Consider the following 20,374-nt stretch of genomic DNA (forward strand, 5'->3'; position numbering starts at 1 on the left):
TACCATATATTTAGACAGTAAGACAAATGCGGATATTTAGACGCTCCATTTAGACAAAATATCCTGTGGAAAGGTGAAAAAGGTGAGAATTGTAGAATTTATTCCTCAGCTCTTGACACCATGACTATCAGTCTGTGTCCATCCATCCATCCATCCATCCATCCATCCATCCATCTACCCATCTGTCTGTCTATCCACCCATGCTTAGTGCTATAACCCTGGAGGCCCTGAGTGAGAATTAAACTGACTTGCAAATCAATGCCTGAAACTTAACATACTTTGCACATTGCGACTTATTTCCATTCAGCATCCAAGGGCACTTACTAAGGACCGGTGTTCTTCTAGGTGCTCGCCTTGTTATCAATAAATGACAAAGATAAGACCCTGGCCCTTGTGAACCTTGCCTTCAGCCAGGGGTAGGGGAACAGACAGTGCACAGTAAGGAAGGAAATCATGACCTCCATTACATGGTCCTAGAAAACGCAGAGGTCCCACGAGGAGGTGAAGTTTGAGCAGGGACTTGAAGCGGGTGAAAGAGCAAGCCGTGGGGAGGCCTGGGGAGAGGGTCTTCCAAGCACAGGCCCGGAGGTGAGACGATGGTTGGTGGGTTGAGGACCAGCAGGAAAGTCAGTGATGCGGGGAGGAGACAAGAGGTTGGCACAGAAGTGTCAGGGCAAGAGCAGTTGTAGGGCAAGTAGGGCCTTGAGACCTGCAGGGTTTGGGCACAAGACAGATCAGAAGGGCTCATGTGAAATCCTGCTTGATTTTCTCCATCCAGCATCTGAGTTCATTAGGTTTGTCTGCCCTGGTTGACGTCCATGTCAGCTGCTTGGAGGGCCCTCGAGAGCCCTTCAAAGCACCACACAGCCTGTGTTTGAAGACAGACCAAGCAGAGCCTCTCAATTTGGTGAAAACATGTCCAGTCATTTCACATGACAAAACAACGGATATTATTTAGATACAGCCGTATACTTTTTTTTAAGGTTGATTTATTTAGAGAGAGAGAACACGTGCGCATGCATGAACGTGAGCAGGGAGGGGCACAGGGAGAGAGGATCCCAAGCAGATGCCATGCAGAATGGCGAGCAGCACAGGGGGCTCGGTCTCCTGACCCTGAGGTCACGACCTGAGCCGAGACCAAGAGCCGGCCACTTAACCGACTGGGCCACCCGGCTGCCCTGACACAGTCGTACGTCTGATTCCATTCACGTGTTGTGTGAGTTCATGTGGGACTGTGCGTGTCTCCAAGAGCCTGGTTGACCCCAGGCTGTATGGGCCGATGGGTGCCCGGGGCTGGGCCTGATTGTGCACCCCGTTTCCTGGGCTGACGTTAGCTGCCCCTCAAAGCCAGGTGGAGGGACGGAGGGCACCGTCCAGCCAGGACAGAAGTAAGATGATTGTGGCCCAGAGGGTCTCGGGCCTTTCCAACAGGGTGGAGAAGGTGGCGGATGGCCGGCTGGCTCTAGGGGACGCGGAAATGAAGCCATGAAGTTGCCCATCTATGTCTATTTTTACGGGAGAAGTGATACTCACAGTTATAGATGATTCTAAAAATTCAGAAAATACTGAACTTCAAAATGTTACCATATTCCCACTAGCCAGAGATAAGGGACCTTCCACCACGGACTCCCCTCACTCAGCTCCCTGCCCGTCCTTGCCCTCCTGCAGATGCTCTCACGCTCGCGCTCCCACTCCGTGCAGTCACTTGTCCTCTCGTGCACTCTGGCACACTCACAGCACACGCGGGCCGCAGGCCCTCCCTCACACCCGCAGGTGCTCGCTTCCATGTTGGGTGCCTGGCCCCTCCCACCTGCACACGCACCCAAGGACAGACCCACTGACACACTGGCTCCCTTTCTCTCTCTTGCTCTCACTCACCACTCACACATCCTAGTTCAAACCCCCAGATGGGAACCCCACAGCATGTGTCCTTTTCACTGAAGATGTACGTGTTCTGTAGGAACAGGCTCACGGCCCTTGGCTGACCTGAACTGAGCTCTCCGTAGCTCAAGGCCTCTTCTGGCTTCTGGAGTATCTGGGAGGGATGGGATGGGAGCAGGGGCGGTGGGATGTGGAAGCTGCCGTCCAGGGGTTGACGTTGGAAGATGTGCAGGTGTCTTGGGGCCCAAGGCAGCCATCTCGCTTCAACGGGATCCTTTGGGCTCTGGGGCTGGACTCTCCTGCTGTGTTAATGGGCCTTGTGTTTTCACCTCTCTGGTGCCCCCCTCGCTGTCCCCTGTGACAGGAAGCTGAGCCTTTACACAGCGGGCAGCAGCCTGTGACAGGGAAGGTTTCAGGGCAGGGAGTCAGGTCGGCTGGAAATGATCTTGTGCAGGAAGGTTCATTGCTGCAGGAAGCCGACGGTAGCTGCCTGCGCTTAAACACGCAGCTTGCAAACTGTTTTAAAGGTGTTTTTTTTTTTTTTTTTTTTTTTATGATAGTCACAGAGAGAAAGAGAGAGAGAGAGAGAGGCAGAGAGAGAAGCAGGCTCCATGCACCGGGAGCCCGATGTGGGATTCGATCCCGGGTCTCCAGGATCGCGCCCTGGGCCAAAGGCAGGCGCCAAACTGCTGCACCACCCAGGGATCCCTGTTTTAAAGGTTTTTAACCACCTCTCCTGAACTGTTGAATTCACCTGAGAACAAACACAAATGAGATAAAGCTGCCAAGCTCAGGACTCCATAGTATGTGGTACTTAGGCCCCGAGGACAAGGGACCTGTGCTTCTCTTCTCCTTTCCCTCTGGTGTGGTGGCTTTTTTTATGGAAAATGTCTACTGTGGTTACAGTTCAATCAGGAATAAAATCCCTGAAGCAGGAGAGAGAAAGTGCGAGAACATGCAGAGCCGGGGATGGGGGCCGCGATCCTTGGGCAGGGACCTAGACGGCACGTCCGCCTACGTGTGAGCGCTGAGCTGCAGCCCTGCACCTGCCCTGGAAGGTGGCTAAGCCCCGGACAGGTACCGTGTGCACTGGACCCGCAGTAACAGGCCGGTTGCCTTCCTGCAGAAAGTCCATTGCCTCATCCGAGGAAGCAGTTGACTTTAGGTGCTTCTTATTTCAACACAGGATTGCAGACTTGGACCTGGCGACAAGACGTTAAATTAACGTAGAGCTTTTATTCCAAGAAACTCCGTGTTTTCATGGCTGTATATAGCCTGTTTCCTTTTCCTACGAGCACCTGGGAGCTGCATCCCGTGACATTCTGTATTAAGAGTTGGTCAACTTAGACAAATTGAGAAGTAGAAATGCAAGTTTATCTCTCTCCTTTGTGGGAAAACGACTTGCGGGAAACTAACCGACGTAAATGCGTGGAGACTTGAACGGGAGGAACTGTTTTGGTTTTCTCATCTTGTTAACAGAGCTCATCAGGTTTGACTCAGAGTCTTGTCTTTGTGGTCTAATTCCTAAGGGTTCATTTGTAGAAAAATAGCTCAGAATGAAAAAAAAAAAAGCCCCCGAGAAGCTAATTACAATACGACAATATCGTGCCCACAAAGGGGAACAACAAAAGCCAACCGAAGAAATGGCCATCAAATAAGGTGCATCAATAAGTTAAGCCTAGCTGATGTTCACTGAGCACATAGCGTGTGCCAGGAGCTGTTGTAAGAGTTGTGTGAGGATTTTTACATTTAATCTTGACAACAACCGTGAGGCAACTGGTGTATTTATCCTCCTGTTACGAATAAGGAAACTGAGGCACAGGAAGGTTTGGTAGGTTGCCCAGGATTGCGTGGGTGCAAGGGCCACCACCTGCCTCACCCAGGAGCTCAGTGATGGAAAGCAAAGGCGATGACCCCGGGCCAGAGGGGGGTGCAGAGACCTGAAACACGTCGGCCTGCCAGGCTGGGAGAGGTTGTGGGTAACGTCCCACTAAACTTGATGGGGTTGTTGTGTAACACGTACGTAATAAATTACAGGGAAAAAGAATCCATTCTGGTACAACACAGCCAGCTAGGGAATTTCCATGAGAGACCTTGTTAACCGGAGTAGTTGAGAGTGAAAAAGTTCTGTTTAGAACGCCACTGACGGGGGCGCCTGGGTGGCTCAGCCGTGAAGGGTGCGCCTTGGGGCCCCGGTCGTGATCCCAGAGTGCGGGTCGGGCTCCCTGCTCAGCGGGGAGCCTGCTTCTCCCTCTTCTCCCTGCTTGTGCCCCCTCACCCCCTTGTTATCTCTGCCTCTCTCTCAATAAATCTTTAAAAAAAAAAAAAAGAACACGGCTAACCATAGGCTCTGTTCTCGTTTACAGTTCAGGGTTTGCGTTCCCAGTCCCTGCCCCTCAGGGCACCTTCGAGGGGTGGACACGTGGGGGGCGCAGCGGGGCCTGGGCGCTGGGCCCCCGGGCAGGTGGGAGCGGTCTGGGTCATCGGGGCAGCCGCACGGGGCGGTCCGGGGCCCGATCGGTCCCTAATTCAAGGTGTCTCCCCCGCTCCAGTGGCGTCTTAACCATCTTCTCTTCCAGTCTCGGGAACTGCAGACTCTGCATAACCTCCGGAAACTCTTCGTCCAGGACCTGACTGCCCGGGTTAAAAAGGTGAGTTCCGTTTTGTGTGAACAGGACTGAGAAAGAAAAGAAAAGATAGACAGAAAGAATCATTTTCAGTTGAAAGGCTACGTGCTCAAATTGGCGCTGGTTGTGGTTAAAAATTAATTACTTCGTGCCAGAAAATGTATTAAAAGAATGTACTGGAGGCAAAAAAAAGAAAAAAAAATACTTGGGGATATTTTTCCATCTGCTTTTCTCCTTCTCTCCCTGGCCTTTCATTTCAAATGAGCACATACCTGTCTGGCCGCAGCGTGAAAGCTGCCGTGCGTGATGCGGGGGAAACCCAGGGGGTGTCGCCAGGCAGTGTCGCCCCGGAGCGTGCTGCGCGGCGCCAGAAACCCGGAGAAATCGAGGCGGGAGGCCCCGTTTGCCTGTGAACAGGCCGTTCAGGGACAGGGTCCGAGTAGGCGAAGCACGTGGACACGCGTCGTGTTCGCTCCTCCTGGCAACCGCGTTCAGGTTCTGTTCTCTCTTGGTGGGGGGAGGCTCGGAGGCCCAGTAACTTGACCGAGGTCACACGCTGGAAGAGCTGGGGGTCCTGCGACTTCCGAACCTGGGCCTCACACCGTGATCTCTGGGGGTCGCCGGGTAGCGAATCCCCGAGCGGCTTGCAGAAGTTTCAGGAAGGAGGAAGGGGTGGAGGCGGCCGGGGAACTGCTCTTTAAACATGTGGACGTGTAGTAGGACGGAAGGAAGATGTGTTTCAAAGTGTGCGTGTGTGCGTGTGTGTGTGTCTGCACACCTGTGTGCATGCGTGTGAAGGAGCCAGGGGGAAGAGGCGAAATAGATTTTGAACAAACGAGGAGGGGATTGACGGAGTCCGAGCGAGAGGGCAGTGCCAGCAGCGTAGGCGGAGGGGTCAGGCTTGGAAGCGGCGGTTTCCAGAAGTCGAGATGGACACATTTGCAGGAGAACACGGGCCGGTGGGAAGGTGCATCCGAGGACTTTATCTTCTCAGCTGATGTGGAGGCTCTGTCCTCGATGGAGAAGGAGGGGAGAGAATGGACAGCCTCGGCCTAGGGGGGCCCCGCAGGCATTAGTCCGGGAGGTGTGTGTCCCCAACTCAAGGTCGGAGCGTGCCCTGGCCGTGGCCCCTGACGGCGTGGTCCTAGTCAATTTGGAGGCCTGGAAATGACAATAAGGAAAGGTGGAGAGTGAAAGGAGAGTTTGAGGCCTGGATGGCAGTGGTGGGGCAGGTAGGTAGTGACCCCGGTTATCAAGATGGAAATGACCCTCAGGCCTGGGCCAGGTAGGAGGGAGAGGCCAGAGCAGAGGGGCCAGAGAGCGAGACCTGTGGAGGTGATGGCAAGAACTGGAGAAGCCCTGTCGGGGGGAGGAGGGTCCGGGGGAGGTAAGGCCAGGCTTCCCTTCCCTGATTTTTTGATCCGAGACTCTCAAGGGAAGCCCTACTAGACCAGGGGCTCTCGGAGTGTGGTTCTGCCCCAGGAGGGTGGCACGTTCTCTCCTGACCTGACAGTTTTCCCCCCTCCCGAGACCTGATGACTTCCGAGAGCTTGTCTAGCAGCACAGCGCCCGGAGGCAGTGACGTGCTTGAGACGGATGCGTTACGTGATTTCACGGGATTGGAAGCCGAGGGACGGACGAGCAGAGGCCACTGGGACTTCCCAGTGGACCACAGGCCCTCGCCCCTCGCCCGCAGCTTGCCTTATCTCAGCCGGGATGTTTGAAATCAAATTTAGGTCTTGGGTTTATGTTTTCACACTGGTTCCTTTTAATGAATTTTGGAACCGCTCCTTTTGAAAAGTCAAGTCTGTTTACCCACCTGCCAGGGAGAGGTTAAATTTCACAGAGAGAACTAATCTGTATCTCTCAAAGGAAGATTGGAAGTTCTGTTTCGTTCTGTTTTTTCTCTATTTCTCTAGACTATAATGCTCGCCACACCCTTGACCCCAACCAACCGAGGGAGTTCATTGGGAAGGTCAATGAGCCTCCGCTATTAGAACCTCTCTTGAGTTTTGCTCTCAGAATAGCCTTTGGTGGGGTCGGGGTGGTTTTTTTTTTTTTTTTTTTTTTTGAAGAAGAATAAGAATGTTGTCCAGCTTCTGCTGGGACTGTGGGCGGGCTGCGTGCAGACCTGCCCACTGACCCCTCGTGTTGGTGCAGAGCGTGGAGCTGGACAGCGATGACGGAGGGGGCAGTGCTGCCCAGAAGCAGAAAATTTCCTTCCTGGAGAATAACCTGGAGCAGCTCACAAAGGTTCACAAACAGGTAAGAGAGTCGTGCCGGCTTCCTCTGCTTCTCGTACTCTCCTGGAAAGAAGCCCCCGCTACACTTGGCCACAGTCCCGGGAGACGGCTCTGACCGTAGAGGTAAAAGGACCCAACGTCATCAGGGGACGTTAGTGCCAGAGGGGTCCTTGGAGTCCTTCATTTAGTCTTCAGTGATTTTCCCTTATATGTAAACGTCTTTTATCGAAGCCAGATAGAAGGAGCAGAGTTTGAGCTCCTGGGGTTTGGGAAGCGGGGTGTTCAGAACCCTGCCGTCCCATCCTGCGTCCAGTCCCAGCCGCAGACCCACAGGCTGCGCAGAATGCAAAGGGGATACCACCGAGCTGATTCAGGTCCCTTATTTTTGCAGATGAGGAAACAGAGCAGGAGAGGAAGTGACCTGCCTCGCCTCCTCTCGGCCCCGTCGCCCTGTTTCTCGGGCATCCTATTTCTTGGGCACCGTCTCTGGTTCTTGTGATGCTCCGGAGTTTATGTAGAGGGGCAGCAAAGGGCATGGCCAGACCTGCTGGTGATCTAGGCAGTTGTTGGTCTCCTTTCTGTATAAATAGTGGAATGTTCCTGTTTCCCCTAAATCCTAAAGATTTATAATGTGATAAAAACGGTCCAACTTGTTGGACCTCGTGGTGAGGGGATGTGTCTCTCTTGGGCCTAAGTTCCCTTCAGCGTGACCGAGGATGGCATTTTCCCCCAAAGGCTGGCAGGTTCAACATGGTGGCAGTGATTCAAGCAAGTTATCAATGGGAAATACATAAGCAGAAACTGCAGTGTCTGAGTTGCAGTTAGTGAATTTCTAATTCATGAATTATTCATGAATTCAGTGGGTGTTTATTGAAAACCTGCTCTCTGCCCGGCACTGGAGCTGGTGCCCGGGATACGGGGGTAAGGAATGCAGGTGTGGACTCGGGGTAGGTTACCTTAGTTCAGCACTTTCTGATTTTCAAGACTTTTCTGGATCCACTGGGATTCACACAATGGTCCTCTTATATACGCTCCCTTTTTATGGGTGAGAAACCTGAGACGCGTAGAGGTTGGAGGACTTACCAAGTCAGATGTCAGGAAATAACAGAGCCGGCTCTTGAGCCAGGGCAAACCTGTTGCTGCTGCTGCTGCTTTTCTTTTTTTTAATAATAATTTTTAAAAATTCCTTCACTTTTTAAAAATTTGTATTTATTCATTTTTTAGATTCCATAATTAACATACAGTGCTGTATTATTTTCGGGGATACAATATATCAGTTGAGCAGTTCTCTACATTACTCAGTGCTCATCCCCATGTAGGTGTCCTCTTAATCCCCGTCATCCACCCCCCCCAGCCGCCAGTCTGCGGCCAAACCACCCCGAACACGCCCAGCCTCACCTGTTGCTTCTTAACTGAGGGTCTTAGGTAGTGAGACAAGGAGCAGTATCCCAGTTTAGCGTGGGTCCAAGCCACCTGCGGGTGTAGACCACGTGTGGTGCACGCGGGGAGGCCTGCGGAGAGCTCCGGAACATGCACGCCGGTACCTGGTGCTCCCGAACTTGCATCACAGGGCTCAGCTTGCACCTGCTAGTGCCCGCGTAGCCAGCGGCCCTCACCCTGGGTCCCCCACCCACGCAAACCCCAGAGGAAGCAAATCCTGCCCAAGCCGGAAAGCTTCCTGGGGCTGGAAGTGGCTTTGCACTCCAGCCCGCATCCCTCCGCACTTGCTTGCACACGTGAGCCCGTGTGGCCCCGTGTCGTGGGTCCACGGCCTTGCCAGAGCCTGGGGGCGCCGCTCGTCGCTGCCCTCCCGTAAGTGCCCCCGTGTGCTGTCCCCGCAGCTGGTCCGGGACAACGCAGACCTGCGCTGCGAGCTGCCCAAGCTGGAGAAGCGGCTGCGGGCCACGGCCGAGCGCGTCAAGGCGCTGGAGAGCGCGCTGAAGGAGGCCAAGGAGAACGCCATGCGGGACCGCAAGCGCTACCAGCAGGAGGTGGACCGCATCAAGGAGGCCGTTCGAGCCAAGAACATGGCCAGGAGGGCCCACTCGGCCCAGATCGGTACGTGCGCCGCCCGCGGCCCGGGTGCTGCATGGCCCGGTCCGGCAGCCTCCGCTTGCTCACCCTGCGGCCCGCACCGCCCTGCGCTCCCCGAGGCTGCTGGGCTGCGCGCACCAGGGCGGCCGCGGCTGTCGCTGAAGGCACGTGGCGTCGGGGCGTACGGTCCCCCATACCGGCCCCCTTGGCTGTTCCGCAGCGAGGCCCAAGGGCCCCTTCCATTCCATACCAAGCAGAACACGAAGGGGCGGGATGTGGTCAGAAGCCTCCGGGGAAGCCGCGTGCAAGGGCACGTACGGAAGCACCTTGGGAGCCTCCGTGGGCAGGGTGGGGTCCAGGGTGGGGTCCAGCCTGGACGTCCAGCCCCTTCCAGACCTCGATCTGGGCATTTGGCCACGCAGAGAACGGGGGTGTAGCTGCTCAGTCCCAGTTCCCAGGATGGAGCCGCAGGCGGCAGAGGGATTTCGGAATGTTCTCTAAAGAGCTTTTTTCTTTTTAGATTGAAGTGCCTCCAACAACACGCGAGGTTGTTTCCCATCAGATACTGCCGTGCAAATGTTTTGTAAACCAACCTCATGTTTCTAGTTTTAAGATCATACCTTAGATTAATGTTGCATTGCATTCACTGGCTTTCATGCTCTTTGCAAATCTGGGAAACTAGGGACCTTCTTCTCCGAAAAAGCGCATCGTAGGCAGAGTTCTGCTCCAGTTTCAGGGGACGCACAGATGCCCTTGAAACCCAAGCGTTACCGGTAGATCTTTCTCGGATAAAACCAAAAGCCCTTCTGATTTTCCTCAGCCAGAGTTACAGTAGTTGGTGTAGAAGTTCTCCGTGTCCCCCCACGGCTGGGGGCGCTGGGTCAGCTGACGGTACCGTCAGAAGCGCAAACGGCCTGTTGTCACAAAGGCCCGGTGGCCCATGAGAGTCGGGCGTCGGGTTTCCACATGCGGCTGACCTGGGGGCACCTGGGGAGGGCCGCTCCAGCCCGTCTGAACCCTCTGTCCTTTCTGTCCGATCCAGCCAAGCCCATCCGCCCCGGACACTACCCGGCGTCATCTCCAACGGCTGTCCACGCCATCCGAGGGGGAGGAGGCGGCTCTTCGAACTCCGCTCACTACCAGAAATAAATACGAGTGAGTCCCCGGTGTCCGGTGGTTTCTGTGAGGGGCTGCCCTGGGGCGGACCCTCCGCGTGCATGTGTCCCTGCAGTCGTGGGCAGGTCACCTCCCTGGGACAGGCCCCAGCGCGTAGCTCACCCAGCCTCAAGCCCTCTAGAGCCTCGGGGTCTCCTAGCTGGGGCCACCTGGCTCTGGGGACCCTCCGGGGACGGATGAGGGCGTGGGAGTGATCCCCCTCGCTTCCTTTTGTCTGTGGGACTTCCCGGCGTAGCTGGCATGCAGAGGGGCATTACCTGTTTGTCAGCTGCTTTCGCCCAGAGCAGGCAGGTGTGGGTGGTCGCTGTAATTCTCAGGAACCGAATGCAAAGACAGAGCCACATACAGAAAGTCCTACTCTTCTAATTGCTACCCGAGCTCAACTGACGGGGCTTCTTAGCGTATCGAGGCGGGTCAGGGCCACGCTTTCCTTTGAGATGGCGGACTACGCGTCTCTTCACCTACAGTCACCTGCGTGATACTACCACACCGGCCAGCAAACAGACAAGACGTGGTGCACTTTATGAAAGAGAAGGAAGCAGGAGCGCAGACTGTTCCTTAGTACTTGAGATGGGGAAGAGAGGTTGCTGGGGGGTGGCCCGAGCGCTGTGTAGGGGAACTCCGGCCCTGAGCCAGTGACCTGTGGGTGCGAACGGTAGCTCCAAATGTTGCCCGTGGGCCCTGAGCCCTCACAAAGGGAGTAGCTTGCAGGCTGGGCAGGCGGGCCGCCTCAGGAGGGACCCGTTCCTCTCCCGTCTTTTGGGTCAAGGTAAGGGAGGTGGGCGCGAGGGGCTGGAGCCCTGTCTCCGGGTCTATGACCGCGTGGCCAGGGTCGTGCACACACTGCCCAGGAGGAAGCTTGGTGGCTGAGCCCAGACAACACGCCAGGGAGCAGGACGGCTACTGGCCAGGTCGGGGCAGGGAGGAGGGCCGAGGCAGCGCACGGGCAGGCAACATGTCCACACCGTCTGCCGTATCCTGGAAGGGTGGGTGGGACAGCGTCTCGGCAGCGGGCCACCCCCTTCAGATCTGATCGCTTCCAATCACAAACACGATACTTTGGATGTTAGGAAATTGCTTGTGGCTGCATGCTGTTGGTGTTGGAGTGGGCACTTGGGGGGCCCTGCGGGGCACGTGGGGCAGCCTAGAGGAGAGAAGCTAGAGCAGCGGTTCTCGAACTCGGGCAGGCGTCGGTGTCCCAGGTGCCAGGGACGTCCGCTACTGCTTCGGGTAGCGTGGGGCCCGGCCAGGCGATTGGTCAGCCACCAAAGCTGAGACCTCTCCTCAAGTACCGTGGCCTACGTGGGACGGGCGCGCATCTCTCTGCGTGTTCGGGAAGCCGGAGGGTGGTCTGTCGGTGGCTAGGAGAGGGACTCTCCAGTGACAACACAAAGCTCGCCCTTTAAATTCAGACTCCCTGTGTCCTCAGCAGATCTCCTTCCTCGAGGTCACCTCGCCGACCTCCACTGTTCTGTCTCTCACGGTTGGCAAACAGAGGGACGCCGGGGAGGCACTAGCAGCTCTCCGAACCGATCCTCTTCCTTTAGTGGCCTTCCTGGAAGTCCACACGGTCCTGATGCCTGCAGCTCTCTGGCCAGATCGGAGGCTCGAGGCCCCGTCCAGCTGCAAGGGCGGCTGGAAGTGGCTTCTTGAACTAGGCACGTCCCTGCCCCGCAGAAGAGTGGTGTCCTGTGGCTGGAGACGAGGCGGTGATGTTGGGCCGGGCCACAGAACCTGTTCATCGAGGCCCGCTGTGCCGCGGTGTCATGACCGCAGCAGCACCTACATTACCCCGTTCGATGGAAGCACACGGAGAAGGGTCTGTGCTTGGCTCCCGGCAAGCTCTTAGTAACACCCTGGCCCAGGGGCTCTGGGTCCAGAGACTGCAGTGGGCAGCCGCTGTGCTCAGCAACCCCGCGCAGGCGTCAGACCCGCGTTTTGTGTGAGATCCCTACAGCCACGTGTTCCCTTCCCACCTTGAGCCTGACAAGCGGTGGGCCTGACTGATGGGACCACCCCCACCCCTCCTGGTGGTGCGTTGCTTTCTTTAACCTGAAGAGTCCTAAGTGGATTTGGTTATTCGATCTGCACTTGGAAGCTCCTGACCCACTGTATGCGCACCGGCACCTCCGGTAGCCCGGCGCCGTCCCCACATGGCAACTCCAACAGGGCCCCTTCCCAGTTACCCGGCCACCGGCCTGCTCTGGGTGGGAGACCTGGGTCGGGGGTTGGGTCTCCTACTCTTCGAGTTACTCACCCTCAGAGTCGCCTCCTGTGTCTGCGAAATGGGGAGAATCCTTTCCCCGGGTCATTGGTTTTGAAAGGAAGACTAACTGAGGTCCGGCTTGGCAGATCACAGATGCTCCATCAAAACGTCCCTGCTGTGTAGAGCGGCGCTACTCGCACACAGTAGGTGGTTGGCGAATGTTGGCTTCTGGTTTCCTTTCACTCCTAGTTGCTGCAAAATAGTTTCTAGTCCCTTTCTAGTCCCGCATTCTAACCACTGAGCGGGGAAGGCCCATGACTAAGCATCCTATGTGATGCTATGACCAGATATAAGGTGTTTTAAAGATATTATCATTTATTCATCTAAAGGTTTTTTTTTTTTTTAAGAGTTTACTTATTTATTCATGAGAGACAGAGAGAGAGGCAGAGACACAGGCAGAGGGAGAAGCAGGCTCCATGCGGGAAGCCCGACGTGGGACTCGATCCCAGGACCCTGGGGTCATGCCCTGGGCTGAAGGCAGATGCTCAACCGCTGAGCCCCCCAGGGATCCCTTCATCTAAAGGTTATGAAGAAGGATGTTGACTATTTTAAAGAAAAAGACCGGACATTTGTTTGGGGAGGTTAAAAAAAATGGATAGTAGCCAATGAAGTGGGAGATTGTGGTTGGAAGTGAGAAAATGCAAAATCATTTAAAAAAACCATTGAAAATGTGGATTCGTTGCTTAGTTGGGGTCAACCCCTTTTGAGATGATCCTTGTTGATCTTCGGGATGCTTGTTCTGAAGTGTCCGTCCTGGGCAGGAATGATCTCAGCTGCCCCTTCCCAGCCCTCTTGTTGAAGCCAGAGCAGCATATTCATACCTGGGCAGCACCTGGATGTCTTTGGGGTTGCTTTCCGCTTTGTTTTAGGTCTCAAGGACTCGAGTCACAATGAGTATTTTGGTTCATGCTCAATTTTCACAGTGACTGAAGGTGCTAACATGTGGAAATCAGAACTCCGGAAACCGCGGGCTTCTAGCTCAGCCAGTTCAAATCCCGGGGGGCTGCCACGGGGAGGGGAGCATCTTTTTCAAACCACAGAGCCGGACGCGGAGCCGTGCAGCGCAGCAAAGTACGGACGTGGGATAGGGAAGTGGGTTCCAGGCCCAGCTTGGCTTACTGCTGTGTGACGTTGGGCACGTCGCTGGATTTCTTCAACCCCAGTTTCGTCGTCTGCAAAATGGGGTCAGGCATGGGGAGGCTGCTCTGTATCATTTAACACCAGATGAGGCGAAGAAGGCTCTGTTCTTACGGGTGGTCGTCGTCTTGTGGGGAAGAAGGACCACAAATAAGCAAGGGAACTTCAGCTAGTGGTGTGCTTCTGAAAAAACAGCAGGTGAATGAGATGGAGACGGGACAACATTTAGAAGGGGGGGTGGCATCCGAGCTGAGCACTGGGTGGTGATGAGTACCAGCGGCGCAGTGACTGGGGAAGAGCGGCACGGACGCTGGCTGGAAGGTGCGGATGGCGGGCGTATTTGGGGGATCATAGGAGGGCTGATAGGGCCGGAGCCCAGAGAACAGAGACCTTCATCAGGGCAGTTGGGGAGGGAGGAGAGTGCAGTCTGGGCATGGGGGGCACTGGGGGCTCCGGCCTGGGAGTGGTGGGACCTGGTTCACACTGGGAAAGGCCACCCTGTGCTGGACCCCCATGGAAAGGATGGGGTGGGTGGGAGTCGGAGCGGGGGCTCCCCTTGAGCCTCGTGGGGAGCTCGATCGTGTCGGAGATGGGAGTACTGGGTGCCCCGGAGGAGCTGCGATCGGCCCAGAGCGCCATCGGAGGTGATGGGACGCAGAGTAGGAAGGGCCGGCGGCGGCCGGGGGGTGGATGGGTCCCCTGTCCTGCAGGAAGCAGGTTGGCGCCGAGGGAGGCAGGGACACGGATTGCAGGCTGGAGAGGAGATAAGGCGCAGAGCACACTCGAGGGCTTTTCAGGCCCCACATTTCATGAGAGGACATGGAAATACCTGGTGAGGCCGGTCTGCGGCCTGGGCTTCCCGTCCCCACAGCGCTGCGGCCGCTCAGGGCCCACCAGAGGGCGCCGGCGGGGCACCGCGGCGGCCGGGCTGCGGCTCCCAGGCCTTGAGGCCCCGGCTCTTGGCTCCCCTGTGTTTGGACCAGGATTTCTCGGCTACGAAGAGTGAATAGGGTACTTTAGGGGATAAAGCTCTCATACTCAATTCATTTTATTATGATTAGGTATTCGCAAATCTACAATAGCACATACTTCGGGATCTTACACAACTAGCAAGTCAAAACGAATTTAGAAGTTAGATTGAAATGAACCATAAACCAAAATCAAATCACCAGCCTTAACAGAAGTTAATGAAAGATGGCTTTTCTCTGAAAATAAAGAGCTGGGTGCGATATGCCTCTGGTATGCGTTGCGGCTAGTGGAGTCTGGCGTTGTGGGGCTTGCCTGTGTTTCCTCCGTGTGTCCTGATGTGGCTCCCCCCCCCCCCCCCCCCGTTCTGTGTTACAGCCACTGTAGACGGCCGCCTGCTGGCTCAGTCGGTAGAGCATGTGAGTCTTGATCTTGGGGTCATAAATTTGAGCCCCATGCTGGGTGTAGAGATTACTTAAGAATAAACCTTTTTTTTTTTTTTTAAGATTTTATTTATTTATTCATGAGAGACACACAGAGAGAGGCGGAGACACAGGCAGAGGGAGAAGCAGGCCCCATGCAGGGAGCCCGATGCAGGACTCGATCCCAGGACCCCCATCCCGGGTCATGCCCTGAGCGGAACACAGATGCTCAACCACTGAGCCACCCAGGCGTCCCTAAAAGTAAAATCTTTAAAAAAGAAGAAAAGAAAAGCCCACTGCAGAATCACTGCACACCTTCAGGCCACTTTGTCTTCTTGCAGGTGGGACACATCATTGTCCTGTTGAGTCCAGCTTTAGTGGGAGGATGCTTAAGTTGCAAGGAGGAGTGTCCCCTTGGTCATAGCATTAAGTGTGTGTGGGGCTGAAGTTGCATGGGAATACTTGGTTGCAAGGTAGTCAGCAAGACAATCTAGACTATGCACTTTTTAAATTGAAGATATATTTATTAGAGAGAGAGAGAGAATGGCGGTGAGGGGGAGGGAGAGAGAGCAGCAGAGCCCCTGCTGAGCCCAGAGTCCCACACGGGGTTCCATCTCAGAACCCTGAGGTCATGACTTGGGGTGAAATCAAGAGTCAGATGCTTAAGCAGCTGAGCCACCAGGCGCCCCTAGAATATGCACATGTTAATGCTTCAGATTTTTGTGCAAAGAAAAATATAAAATTGAGAATACTATGAAATGCAGGCAAGCCCCAGGATGTCTCTTACTTTGTTGATGTAGATAAAGACTGATATTTTGAGGACTATACTTTTATTAAAAAACCACATATGTTAAATCTAGAAATCATACCCTATAACGTTTTGGGGACACCTGGGTGGCTCATTTGGTTGGGCGTCCAACTCTTGGTTTCGAGCTCAGGTCATAATCTCAGGGTCACGGAGTTGAGCCCCATGTCAGGCTCTGCGCTCAGCACGGAGTCTGCTTGTCCCTCTCCCTCTGCTCCTTTCTCTGTCTCTCTCTCTCTGTCTCAAATAAATAAATAGAATCTTAAAATTTTGATAAACTGTGATAAAATATTTGGTAAAATCACAGTGGTAAAGCTAATAGGAACTCATTTGGCCTCTTAGAGAAGAAGCGATTCTGTGTCTGATTTCATGTTTTGAGGCATAAAGAAAACAGCCCTGGAGAAGCATGTCTGCAACTTAGAGCGGGGTCGCGTGGGTGGATGTAACTACGAAGAGCCATCAAAGCAGACTGTACTCTGTTACGATGTCCGTATCTCTGGTTTGTGACACTCGCAGGATCAGTGATAGTCCCGTGGGATGGACCTGTGTTCTTCAGATTTTACTCCTTTAAGACCTTTATTGTGAATGTATCTGTTAGTTGTTAGTAAAATAATGTCTTTAAATTCTTTTTTTTTTTAAGATTTTACTTATTTATTCATGAGAGACACACAGAGAGAGGCATAGACACAGGCAGAGGGAGAAGCAGGCTCCCTGTGGGGAGCCCCATGTGGGACTCGATCCCGGGACCCCAGGATCACACCTGGGCTGAAGGCAGGAGCTCAACCACTGAGCCACCCGGGGATCCCCAGAATGGAGTTTTCATTCTCACTCTTGACTACTAGAGCAACAAGACCCCTGAGAGTTCAGGCTTTAGGTTGTCCTTAGGCTCAGGCTAAGCTTCCCACACTGTCACTTCCTCGTTTATACTCTGTTTGCTTTTTAAAATCTCTATCTTTCCTTCTTATTACTCTTCTCTCTGTCCCGAACACCTGGATCCAAACCATCTTGCATCGTTGGTGGGGTTCACTGTGACCATTCTCCTGGTTTTGATGCCCACTTAATTACAAATAAAAAATATCATATATACCTAAAATAGATGAGTTGACTTGTGCCCACAGCAGAAATGGGTTCAACCCCACCTGGAGGGTGGGCAAGAAATTGCTTTTAAATTTGACCCTCTCGGGATCCCTGGGTGGCGCAGCGGTTTGGCGCCTGCCTTTGGCCCAGGGCGTGATCCTGGAGACCCGGGATCGAATCCCACATTGGGCTCCCGGTGCATGGAGCCTGCTTCTCCCTCTGCCTGTGTCTCTGCCTCTCTCTCTCTCTATCTGTCATAAATAAATAAAATATTAAAAAAATAATAATAATAAATTTGACCCTCTGAAGTAGTGAAGTCAGGAAGCCTCCTTTAGAGCAGGTCACATGGGATCCCTAAGCCACACACGTGGTCTACATCCGTGCCACTGGGCCGTTCAACTGCTATTACTGTTGGAAAATCCTAGTAATTAATGATTAAGTCACAAGAATGTGAATTGCCTCGTTGCAAGGGGACTCTTTGCCACAGGCAGGCTGAGTAGCTGGTGATTGTGGGTTCGGGCTTTGGAACGAGGCTGCCTGGGGTTGAATCACAGCTTGGCCACTACTAGGCGAGCTACTTCATCTCTCTCTGCCTCCCCGTCCTTCGAAAATGTGCCCAGTGACTGCTCCTACGTACAGGGTGGCTGTGAGGATTAAGTGCATTAATACAGAGCACTTAGGCAGGTGCCTGGCACAGAGCGGGCACGCGGTGTTAGCCCGTGGTGACATTACGTCATCCTGCCTTCTACAGAGGCCAGGTGAACTGTTGAGATCACACAGCGTGTCTTTGGTGGATCCTGGACCATGACCTCCGATCCACTGTGCAGCCATTCCTGAAGTTTCTGGCCCTACAACCTTTTATAATCTTAAAAAGTATCGACACCAAAGAGCTTTTATATTCCTGGGTGTATGTCTTGATATGTTTTATATAATTGGTATAAATTGAAACAAAAATTTTAAATATCACTACTGCTAACATAAATGCCATGTTTAATGAAATGTGATATTTTCTAAGACAAACACTTAGCAAAATGGCATCACTTTGCAGTTTGGCAAATCGGTTTAATATTTTGCTTAATGGGTGACTCTGGATTCTCATACCTGTGCATTCTCTCAGCTGCAGTGTGTTCTTTTATTTATTTATTTTTTTTGTTTTTAGAAGATTTTATTTATTTATTCATGAGAGACACAGGGAGAGAGAGAGGCAGAGCCACAGGCAGAGGAAGACGCAGGCTCCATGCAGGGAGGCTGACGTGGGACTCGATCCCGAGTCTCCAGGATCATGACCTGAGCCTAAGTCGGGTGCTCAACCAACCGAGCCACCCGGGCACCTTCTTTGTCACAGGCTTGCTCTGAGGATTGAATGAGAGATGTGAAAGGAGAGTGGAAGGTCCTAGGAGAGCGTGTGGCCGTAATCAGGGTCGCACAAGCATTAGCCGATGTTACGGTGGTTGTGGGGACAGGCCTAAAACACATAGGCAAAGCGGGGCCCAGGGCAGGTGGACACTGTGGCACGGGACTCGGAAACCAGCATTATGAGTTCAAAGGAAGCGATCATGACCTGGAAGGGCAGCGGTTGCTTCAACGCGCCTGTGAGGTAGATTCGCTTCTCTTCAGCAGTGATACGTAAGGAGCAACAGGCAATTCCTACAACGTGGGCATTGAATCGTAGGAAGGCAAAAGAAAAGATAAAACTGAACTGTTTGGATTAAGCATAAATCCACTTGCAGGCAATTACAAAATCCGAAGTTGGGGGGGAACATCTCTAAATACTTGCAAGTCTCTTGGATAATTAGCCTCTTTATTCAGCTAATTTCTCACTCCTTATAAAGAAAGGCGATTTTATTCCCTTCTGAGTCTGGTCACACGTTGTCACTCTGGAGTGCCATCTCCAGTTTGGCAGAGGCCCAGGGACAGCCTCCTAGCAGGTCACTCAGGCCACGACCGTGCTTTTAGGTGCGTAACGACTCTGAGCCATCTAAGGTCATCAACAGAACTGGGCTTTCTTTTTTAAAAGATTTTATGTATTTATTCCTGAGAGACACAGAGAGAGGCAGAGACCCAGGCAGAGGGAGAAGCAGGCTCCATGCAGGGAGGGAGCCCGATGTGGGACTCGATCCCGGGACCCCGGGCCACGCCCTGGGCCGGAGGCAGGCGCTCAGCCACTGAGCCTCCCGGGCGTCCCCAGACCTGGGTTTTCAATGGTCTCAGGCTTTGCCAGCTCCCGGGGTTGGCTCTGCGCTCAGAACCCTCAGAGGCGGTTTCTCCAGGAGTAACGCGTTGACCTATCCGTTCTCCCTCCTGAATTTATCGAGGAGATGCGCTTTCACCCAGCTGGGGGGCGGACGGGGCCTCCCGGTTGGCTCCTTCCTTAGGCCTGCTGGAGGGACTGCGCTGGCACAGGGCTGTAGAGATCTGTGCTCACGACGAAGAACCGCCTCCTTAGAACAAAGGGCCCGTGTTGGTGGCCTCCTTGCGTCCTCCTGCTGGAGGCGACTAAGCAGGCGGGGTCTGCTCGGTGGCTTCCTCCTCCTTCCCTGCGGTTCCCGGGACGGGCCGCATCTTGCACGTGGACGGCCGGGGGATGGCTGGGGGTGGCCAGGAGATGGCCGGGGATGGCCTGGAGATGGCCGGAGATGGCCGGGGATGGCCCGGAGATGGCCGGGGGATGGCTGGGGGATGGCCCGGAGATGGCCGGAGATGGCCGGGGATGGCTGGGAGATGGCCGGGGATGGCCCGGAGATGGCCGGAGATGGCCGGGGATGGCCCGGAGATGGCCCGGAGATGGCCGGGGGATGGCTGGGGGATGGCTGGAGATGGCCTGGAGATGGCCGGGAGATGGCCCGGAGATGGTGGGAGATGGCCAGGATTGGCCGGAGATGGCCGGGGACGGCCAGAGATGGCTGGGGGATGGCCGGGGGATGGCCGGGGATGGCCGGGGATGGCCAGGGGATGGCCGGGGATGGCCCAGGATGGCCAGGGATGGCCGGGAGATGGCCAGGGGATGGCCAGGGGATGGCCGGGGATGGCCAGGGGATGGCCGGGGATGGCCCAGGATGGCCAGGGATGGCCGGGAGATGGCCAGGGGATGGCCAGGGGATGGCCGGGAGATGGCCTGAGATGGCCGGGGATGGCCGGGGATGGCCGGAGATGGCCGGGAGATGGTGGCGGGAGATGGCCTGAGATGGCCGGGGATGGCCGGGGATGGCCGGAGACGCGACCGGAAGGCGGCCGGCCGAGATCTGACTTCACGGGCTTCGGGCGCAGCTGAGCCGCCCCGCGGAGGGGGTCTGCTCGAGGCACCTCCCCGGCTGCGGGCACCCCGAGGACCTCCTCCGACCCGGTGACCCGCAGCTGATCCTGAGGCCGCGGGCTTGGGAGAGGAAGCTGGGGGGGGGGGGCGCGAATGGGGATCCGAACGGTGGTGTTTGGAAAGCATCCCCCCCGCTGACTGGGTTTCAGCTCAAAATGAATTTAGAGGACCACTAGGAGCAGGCTCTGAGAGCTTTCATTTCTTGTCCTAATCATAAGCACAGGATCTCACCAGAAAGGCTGCACATGAAACCTGCTCTTCCCAGACCAAGTGGGAAAAATGAGAGCGGGAGACCAACTGCGAGAGGGTCCTGACTCTGGGGAACCAACGAAGGGCTGCAGAGGGGGGCCGTGGGGCCGGGCACTGAGGGGGCGCCTGACGGCATGAGCACTGGGTGTTACACCATACGTTGGCAAATTGAATTTAA

General features: G+C 54.8%; 1 protein-coding gene across 1 annotated transcript in view; it reads left to right on the top strand.

The window, feature by feature from the left end:
• The window catches only part of KIF5C (kinesin family member 5C), a 148,750-nt gene that overhangs the window by 122,816 nt on the left and 5,560 nt on the right, over positions 1-20,374 (top strand). The window contains exons 22-25 of the mRNA XM_072789139.1: positions 4,461-4,532; positions 6,669-6,773; positions 8,593-8,809; positions 9,828-9,940. Of these exons, the coding sequence (XP_072645240.1) occupies positions 4,461-4,532; positions 6,669-6,773; positions 8,593-8,809; positions 9,828-9,934 (501 nt within the window). The 3' untranslated portion in view covers positions 9,935-9,940. The remainder of the gene's footprint in view (positions 1-4,460; positions 4,533-6,668; positions 6,774-8,592; positions 8,810-9,827; positions 9,941-20,374) is intronic.

The sequence above is a fragment of the Canis lupus genome, chromosome 20, assembly GCF_048164855.1.
Source record: "Canis lupus baileyi chromosome 20, mCanLup2.hap1, whole genome shotgun sequence".
NCBI lineage: Eukaryota > Metazoa > Chordata > Mammalia > Carnivora > Canidae > Canis > Canis lupus.